This window comes from Erinaceus europaeus, chromosome 14 (assembly GCF_950295315.1).
Source record: "Erinaceus europaeus chromosome 14, mEriEur2.1, whole genome shotgun sequence".
In the NCBI taxonomy this organism is placed as follows: domain Eukaryota; kingdom Metazoa; phylum Chordata; class Mammalia; order Eulipotyphla; family Erinaceidae; genus Erinaceus; species Erinaceus europaeus.
Window position 1 is genome coordinate 9,151,846 of NC_080175.1, and position 9,258 is coordinate 9,161,103.

At 49.0% G+C, this 9,258-nt stretch overlaps 1 protein-coding gene across 1 annotated transcript; it reads left to right on the forward strand.

Annotated features, from left to right (window-relative positions):
- Positions 1-7,730: 7,730 nt before the first annotated feature.
- Positions 7,731-8,822, forward strand: PRLHR (prolactin releasing hormone receptor). Its single transcript, XM_007518465.1, has one exon. It carries the CDS (start codon positions 7,731-7,733, stop codon positions 8,820-8,822), a length of 1,092 nt encoding a protein of 363 aa, XP_007518527.1.
- Positions 8,823-9,258: the final 436 nt, after the last annotated feature.

Sequence of the window (9,258 nt, forward strand, 5' to 3'; positions counted from 1 at the left end):
GAGAGACAACAGTCTCCTGCTCCACTTTGGCACATGCATTGCCAATGATTGAACTCCAGGGTCGTACTGCATGCAAGTCCAGCGCTTTAACTGCTGGGTCATCTTACCAACTGCAAAAAGATCTTTTTAACTTATATAAGATTAGAATGACGACTGGATGTGGAAGAGCTTCCTTTCATAACCACTAGGGGTGGTAATTCATCCAACCTCCTTTGAACAGAATTATACATTCTGCTTATGTAGTTGGGTCTGCTGTTATTTAGAGACAGTAAAGCATAGTAGTTGAATGCTTTGACTCCAGGACCTAATGAAAATCTAGCTCACTGCTTCTTAGCTGTGGTGTCAGGTTAACCACTTGGCTCCAAAGAGCCAGTTTTCTTTTTTCTTTTTCTTTCTTTTCTTTTTTTCTTTTTGAAACACAAAGACCTTATTTTATTCCCTTCTTTACATTCACTTCTGAATCTGGGACTTTCTTAATCTCTATTGTATGACAATCAGATTTTGGCTGAAACATTAAAAAAGAAATCATTGCTAAGTCTTCCAATCCATATCCAAATACCACGATAACCAGCAGTATTGTCTAGGAAAAAGAAAACACCTTGAAATGAAATGTTCCCCAATTACATGGAGGACAGGCCAGTGGATGCGCTGTCTCTGCATTGGAGTCAACCTAGGAGACTCAAAGAGCCAGTTTTCTTGTACTTAAAATCAGTATAAGAATAGTTCTTGGCATGAGGATCCCGGTTTGAGCCCCCGACTCCCCACCTGCAGGGGAGTCACTTCACAGGTGGTTAAACAGGTCTGCAGGTGTCTATCTTTCTCTCTCCTTCTCTGTCTTCCCCTTCTCTCTCCATTTCTCTCTATCCTAACAACGATGATATCTACAATAACTACAACAACAATAAAAACAACAAGGGCAACAAGAAGGAAATAAATAAATATTAAAAAAAAAACAAGAATAGTTTTGAGGGGGTTGGGCGGTAGCGCAGTGGGTTAAGCACATGTGACGCAAAGCACAAGGACCAGCATAAGGATCCCGGTTTGAGCCCCCGGCTCTCCACCTGCAGGGGAGTCGCTTCACAGGCGGTGAAGCAGGTGTGTGGGTGTCTATCTTTCTCTCCCCTTCTCTGTCTTCCCCTTCTCTCTCCATTTCTCTCTGTCCTATCCAACAACGAACGACATCAACAATAACCATAATAACCACAACAAGGTCAACAAAAGGGGGAAAAATGGCCTCCAGGAGCAGTGGATTCATGGTGCAGGCACTGAGCCCCAGCAATAACCCTGGAGGCAAAAAACCAAACAAATAAAAAATAGTTTTGAGGGAATTAAATGAAAAAAATGTATGTGATATTTAACAGAATACCTGGTATGGAAAAAGCCCTCAATAAATGGTGTCTGTTTATAACCTTGCCAATGTGCCCCAGAACCCCACCTCTCCAGAGAGTCCTACCCCACTAGGGAGAGATAGAAACAGGGTGGGTATATGGATAAACCTGCCAATACCCAAGTCCAGCAGAGAAGCCAGAGCTCTCACCTTCTGCACCCCATAAAAATTTTGATCCATATTCCCAGAAGGGGAGAAATGATAGGGGAAGATGACCAGAGGGCTCTGAACCACAATTCCATCAGGACCTGGAGAGAGAAGAGGGAAAAATGAAGATCACTGGGAAGTAGTAATAGATGAAGGTGTGACTTAGAAAGGAAAGGAAGGCAGGACCATAAAAAATGGGCAAATAGATATCAGTATAGATAGATAGTTATAGAAATAATAGTCAACTCTTATCTGTGATCTTGGGAGAACCACTGCAGTTTCCAGTGGAGGTAATGGGGACACGGAACTCTGATGGTGGGAATGGTGTAGAATTATACCTCTGTTATCTTATAATTTTATAAATTAATATTAAATTACTAATAAAAAAGAAAAAAGAACTGACAGTGCTAAAAATGGTAGCTATTTGTCCTCATTTAATCAGTGAAACAAGAATGTTTCATATGTATATCATCTGTACTTTGCAGAAATATACATTTGTCTCATTATTGACATATATGTATATGTTTGCTGGGTTCAGGCACAAAGTTTGTTTACAATCAGGGTTCGTGGAGGCGGTGGAGAAAAATGTTTTCACAATGTCAAAGGAAGAAAGTCATGAAGGACAATAAGTTCCTGAAAGAGTTTGAGGCTAGAGTAATCATTGTGCTGGGTTTTGTAGAATGGGAAGCAGGAGAAATTGTGGAGAATGAAGCAAGCAGCTTCTGGGAGAAAGGGATAGAGACTAAGATAAATGAGGACTGGTCAGCTTTACACAGGTGTTGTTGTTCTTTCATGTTTTCTTAGTTGCTGAAGACTAATTTATTTGGAGAGAGAGAGAGAGAGAGAGAGAGAGAGAGAGAGGCACTGAGACCAAAGCATCAGTCACTCTTCAGTGTTGGGAATCAAACCCAGTTTCATGCATACAAGAAATGCACTCTACCCAATGAACCACTCTCCCTCCTGCCACCTATGTTGCTTGATTTGAATATAGGGAGGGAGCCAGAGTTTGAGGCTAGATCAAAAAAGTGAGAGAGGCTTCAGATTGTTTAAAAATCCATGCTAAGGGGTCTGGCCTTCATTTAACCATTGAAATATTTGTGGGAAGGGGAGGTAACACAATCCTGTAGTTTGTTTAATCTATCTTTCCTCTTTTTTTTTTCTTCTAAAGTTGTTCATTTATAAGTCTCAGGTTTCTGAAGCATTATCTGTCGAGAGAGAAACATCTGGACATTCATGTGGTTTAATCATGATTTCTCTGATTGAGAAAGAGACTAGCCTTAGTTTTGGTGTGGATTAGAGAGATTACAAATATAAAGTGTTCATTCCTTCCCGACTTGCAAATGCCAGCCATGCTGAAATCATTACCAGATATTATCTACCACTTGACAAATGGCCAACTCTCTTTTGAGAAGGTTGCCTCCGATGCTGGACTTTCAAATATTGACATTTCTTTGACCTTGCTGGAGATACAGCAGGCTTGTCATTTTTTACTAGTGTATATCAATGATATTGACAAAAGTGATGGCTCTTCTTATGAGGTCCAATGCCGCGGACCACCACAGCGGATGAGCAGCAGGAGGGTCAGGAGTCTCGAAAGCAACCTCCCCGGTGGGTCAGGAGTCGGCGTGAGGGAGAACAGATAGACACCACACTCTATTGGAGGGTGAATCTGGACTCATTTTAATAGTGAAACTGCATTAGCTTTTATACTTTTTTCAGGTTACATTCAGGTTGCCTAAACAACTAGCTCATAAGGAAGTAGCAATAAGCATCATAGTTTTGTGGCTTTGGCAGGCTACATGTTACTCCCCTATTTCTGTAAAGAATGGTACAATGCTTAGTATCGTCTTGTTCTCAGGGGAGGTCATACCCAGAATTGTTTTTGACTTTTGCTGAGGGCTCTTTCTATCATTAATCTTCTATGGGGGGCATACGGATCTTTGCCTAGTCGTGGACCACTGCTCATCTAGGTCTGGTACAGTTTAACTATTAATCTTTCTTTGTTTCAATACGTCAACTTGTACCTGGGAGGCCTCAATCTCTGCATTCTTTCTTTGAGGGGCAAGTCATAACATGACTTCTTTTGTCCATCTATGTTGACCCACCTTCCCCACTTTCATAATGTAACTTTCAAATATGCCCCTGTGTAAGGGAGAGGGGGTGCTTCTGACTCTCCATTCTCACCAGGCACTGCCAAAGTGTTATTAATCAATTGTGACAGTATAATTATTTGTAACAATAATGGGGGGAGAATGCGTCATCCCATTCTCATCCTCCTGCCCAGCTTCCTTGAAGTCTGAATGCAGGTCCAGAGGAGATCACCCTGTCAGGCTCCCTGGTGTTTGTGATGGGGCGCCACAGTCCAACTATATTCCGAGTAATACCCCCCCCAGCTGTGTCACCACAAGTTTCTTTGTTTAAGAGAGATTTTGAAATGAAAGAATACCTCTGCTCTTGGATGTTAATATGATGAGAGAAATTACTGGTAAGGGATTAGGCAGTTACAGATTGTATTTGGTTTGGGATTTTGTTTTTAAGATCACATTGGCTCTAGGTAACTTGATTATAATTCAGGATTCATAGTTTATTCTTTTAAATTATCTTTATTTATTTATTTATTGGATAGAGACAGTCAGAAATCAAGAGGGAAGGGGGTGATAGAGAGACAGAGAGACACCTACAACACTCACAAAGCTTTCCCCCTGTAGGTGGGAACTGGGGACTCAAACCCAGGTCCTTGTACATTGTAACATGTGTGCCGAACCAGGTGCGCCACCACCCGGCCCCATAGGATTCATGGCTTTAGAAGGGATACAATCACATACAATTGACTGCTTGTGTTCCAATGTTGAACACAATGTTCTCTCTGTGGGAATGAATCACCCCATTCTGGAGCATGGGCTAGGCTTTTTAAAAATTATTTTATTTTCTTTTTACTTCTTTACAGCCTACCAGTATCTCTGCAGCAAGAAAACAAAGTCCAAGGAATTTCCAGAGAGAGAGAGACAATGAAACTCTTCCTTCTGAAAAAGGAAAATGAGAAGCGAGGGGTTGAGGGGGTGAGAGCTAAGAAGGCAGGATATTAAGCCTCCTTCTCACCTCATCCCCAGGCTCTGGGCTGATTTGCATTTCAATGACTTAACAAGACAATAGCTCTTTCTGTTATTTTTAAATTTCTCTATTTTTTTTTTGTTTTTACAAATTTTAAATTTTTGCAAAGTTTTTAATTATTGATACACACACATGATGAAGAGAGAGGGAACCAGAACACCAGTCAGGCATCACATATGTCAGAGAATGAACCCTGGACCTCATGCTTTGAAGTCCAAAGCTTTAGTCAGTGTGCCCCCAGGCCACTGGTATATACATTTGAAGAAAGTCCTAATATAAGGTGAAAAGGCTTGGGAAACGTTTATGTGAAGAGGGAGGCAACAGTTTTCCAGTCCAGAAGCTTACTTTATTTCTTTTTTTTTCTTTTTGTGATAAATAAGTTTATCAATTGATGAGTTTATTGAGAGGCAGAGAGAGAGAGAGACAGATCAGAACACCACTACACTGTTTTAAGTGTCGTTGGGTATTGACCCCAGGGACTCATGCATGTCAGGTATGCACCCTACTGCTGAGTCACTCCTTCCATCCCCAACATTCACCTTCTGTCCTGTGAAATCTAGGCAACAGTGATGCTGAATGGGGGAGCAATGGGTCAGGCACTGGTGAGTCGGAGTTGGGGCTGAGAGGGTAGCGTGTTTTTTGGATCCAAGGAGGTAAAAGCAACTTCTTCATAGTCACTAGCAAGAGCACAAAGCTCCTTCCTCTAGCTCGGAGGCCACCCTGCTTCGCCGCAGCCCCACCCCAGGGAGCAGACGCCAGGTCCCTTCCCCAGCCTGGCGTCACCCAGAGCTGCTGCCTGTGGTGCTGTTTGGCTCCTGGCTCACTGCCCCGAGGGCGCTGTCCTCGGTGCTGAAGGCTTTCTTTGCCTTGGGGTGACCCATGGAGGGCGACAGTGGTGTGTGTGTGTGTGTGTGTGTGTGTGTATAGTGGGGGGGGGGTGTGCACAGGAAGGGTAAGGGTCTGCAGATCTGGGCGAGCTCCAGGGCCTAATTTTTACATCCCTGTTGGCCCCTCCACGCCCACTACCCACCCCGGCGAATCAGTCACCCCAGCCCAGAATCCACTCAGGGACCTGAGCTAGAGGAAAGATCCACGCCCCCTCCCCACATGGCGCAGTGTATGGACTTCGATCCCCTTCTGTTTCCCTCCCCTGCTCCTTTCATGTTGAAACTGCACCAGGTCGTCCCGAGAGCCGGGTTCTTAACCTCCTCTCCTCTCTTTTAAATCATCACACCCTCCTCTGTACCGCGGACCCTCTCCCTCACGGGACAAGTTCCTGCAGCCAGGTGACCCGCTCCTCTGGCTCGGGTCCCACTCTGTCCACCCCTCCCTCACGTTCCTCCCCCACCTGCTCCACCCCCATCTTCCTTACTAGGGAGGGCTGAGCGGAGGCGGGGCCGAGGGGAGGCGCTCTGGGTCCCTTTCAAAACCCGCCAGCCCACCGGGAACTCCCGGGTCTGGTCCGAGCTCGCGGAGACCAGCGCGTCGCACCGGGCGGAGGACACCCAGGCAGCAGCTGGACCCGCCTCCCCGTCCCGCGGGGCGCTGCTCGCCTGCCGGTCCAGCGCCGCTCAGCAGGTAGGAGTTGGCGCCAGGTCTGGCCTGCCTGGACCCCGGGGCTCAGAAGAGGCCAGGAGGACTTTAAATAGTCTGTGTATGGCTGAGTACACACGGGGTCATCATTATCATTTCTATTGTTGCTATTTACAGAGGAGGGGTGGCAGCATTATAGATCTAATTTCTCTTATTTTAATGAGAAAGAGAAAGAGGAGAACACTGCTCAGCTCTGGCTTATGGTGGTGGTGGTGGTGGTGGTGGTGTGTGTGTGTGTGTGTGTGTGTTGGGGGGGCCGGGACTGAACCTGGGACTTTGGAATCTCAGGTATGAAAGTCTTTTTTGCATCACCACCATGCTGTTTCCCATACCAGAGCACTTCTGAATTTTTTTTCATTAATTTATTTTTGGATACAGAAACTGAGAGGGAGGGAGGGAAGGAGGAAGAAATGGAGAGAGAGAGAGAGAGAGAGAGAGGAAGAGAGAGGAAGAGAGAGAGAGAGAAAGGAAGAGAGAGAGAGGAAGAGAGAGAGAGAGAAGAAGAGAGAGAGAGAGAGAGGAAGAGAGAGAGAGGAAGAGAGAGAGAGAGAGAGGAAGAGAGAGAGAGGAAGAGAGAGAGAGAGAGAGAAAGGAAGAGAGAGAGAGAGAGGAAGAGAGAGAGAGAGAAAGGAAGAGAGAGAGAGAGGAAGAGAGAGAGAGAGGAAGAGAGAGAGAGAGGAAGAGAGAGAGATATGGAGAGAGTGTGTCCAGAGCACTGCTCAGCTCTGGCTTATGGTGGTGATGGTGGTGGTGGTGGTGGTGGTGGTGGTGGTGGTGGTGTGTGTGTGTGTGTATGGAGGAGCCTCAGGCATGGAAGTCTTTTTGCACAGCCACTATGCTGTCTCTCTCATCCTAAGACATTTAAATGCTTCTCACTTATTTTTGGATAGAGGCAGAGAATCCGAGAGAGAAGGGGAAGAATGAGAGCCAACTACAGCAGTATGCCACCATTTGTGGAGTTTTCTCCCACCCTCTGCAGGTGGGGTGGGAGGAGGGGCTTGAACCCTGGTCCTTGAGGTTGATAAAGTGTGTTTTTATCAGGGGCACCAGGCCTGGGTATGGCGGCCCTTTAAACTGGAGTCTGTCCTGCCCAGGGATGCCAAAGGGTATATGTGCATGTGCGTGCATATGTGTGTGCATGTATGTGATGTGTACACGCACACACGTGACATATGTATGTGCACGCACACACATGTGATGCGCGTGTGCATGTATGTGACATGTGCGTATGTGCATATGTGCATGTATGTGATGCATGTGTGTGCATGTGAGTGTATCTGCACGTGTACATGTCTGCTTGTGTACACACGTGCGTGTATGCGATGTATGTATGTGTGCGTGCATGTGTGAGTGCGTGTGGTGTGTGCATGTGTGTGTGTGTGTGTGTGTGTGTGTGTGTGTGTGTGTAGAGGGCCTGGCAGGGAGTCGTGTGGCATAGACGGGCGGACGAGCGTGGAAGTGACGGCCTCGGGTCCTCCCCGGACAGGTGGCCATGGCCTCGCTGCCCACCCGCGGGCCCGGTGCCCAGGACCTGCTCTCGGTGCTGCCTTCGGCCAACACGAGCGCGGAGCCCACCCCCGCAGACAACGCGTCTGCCGCGGCGCCGGCCTTCCCGCTGCTGCTGAGCCTGCAGCTGGTGCAGCAGCTCAAGGCGCTGATCGTCTTCCTCTACAGCGTCGTGGTGGTCGTGGGGCTGGTGGGCAACTGCCTGCTGGTGCTGGTCATCGCCCGGGTGCGGCGGCTGCACACGGTCACCCACTTCCTCATCGGGAACCTGGCGGTGTCCGACGTGCTCATGTGCGCCGCCTGCGTCCCGCTCACCCTGGCCTACGCGCTGGAGCCCCGCGGCTGGCTGTTCGGCGGCGGCCTGTGTCGCCTGGTCTTCTTCCTGCAGCCGGTCACCGTGTACGTGTCGGTGTTCACGCTGACCACCATCGCCGTGGACCGCTACGTGGTGCTGGTGCATCCGCTGCGCCGCCGCCTGTCCCTGCGCCGAGGCGCGGGGGCCGTGCTGGGCATCTGGGCGCTGGCCGCGGGGCTGGCCCTGCCCGCCGCCCTGCACACCTACCACGTGGAGCTGGGCCCGCACGGGGTGCGCCTCTGCGAGGAGTTCTGGGGTGCCCAGGAGCGCCAGCGCCAGCTCTACGCCTGGGGGCTCCTGCTGGCCACCTACTTGCTGCCCCTGCTGGTCATCCTGCTGGCCTACGCGCGCGTCTCGCTCAAGCTCCGCAGCCGCGTGGTGCCGGGCAGCGTGACCCCCAGCCAGGCCGTGTGGGACCGCGCCCGGCGCCGCCGCACCTCCTGCCTGCTGGCCCTGGTCGTGGTGGTGTTCGCCGTCTGCTGGCTGCCCCTGCACATATTCAACCTTCTGCGCGACCTGGACCCCCGCGCCATCGACCCCTACGCCTTCGGGCTGGTGCAGCTGCTCTGCCACTGGCTGGCCATGAGCTCGGCCTGCTACAACCCCTTCATCTACGCCTGGCTGCACGACAGCTTCCGGGATGAGCTGCGCAAGCTGCTACTGTCCTGGCCCCGCAGGGTCGCGCCCCATGGCCAGGGCGTGACGGTCAGCGTGATCATCTGATGTCACCTCGGCCCAGGGGCCAGACCCGGGGAGCTTAGGAACTCCTGCATGACAGCCCAGCCAAGCTGGGGGCCAAACGTCCTGCCAAAGTAACTCTCCCTCTTGTTAGTCTACTTGTCTTGCTTTGTTTTAGTGTCTTAAAACTCCCCATTCAGTCCTCTCTTTGCTAGGAGGAGGTCAGAGAGCAAGAGTAGGACTGACTGCTATTTCCTTCTTCTGTCCTGGAAGGCCAAGTCAAGCTTTGTCCAGGTTGAGGGAAGTCTTTGGGGACTGTAATGGTCTTTCCTGTGTTTTCACCTTGGGCTCGTTCACTGCTGAGATGAAGGGATGTGTGCCTGGTTTGAAGATGACTGTGTTTGGCTTTTCAGGTTGCCTCTTAAATAGAACTCAACTGAGATAGAATGCCTGGGGTTGCTCAGTCAGTTTAAGCCTGTTA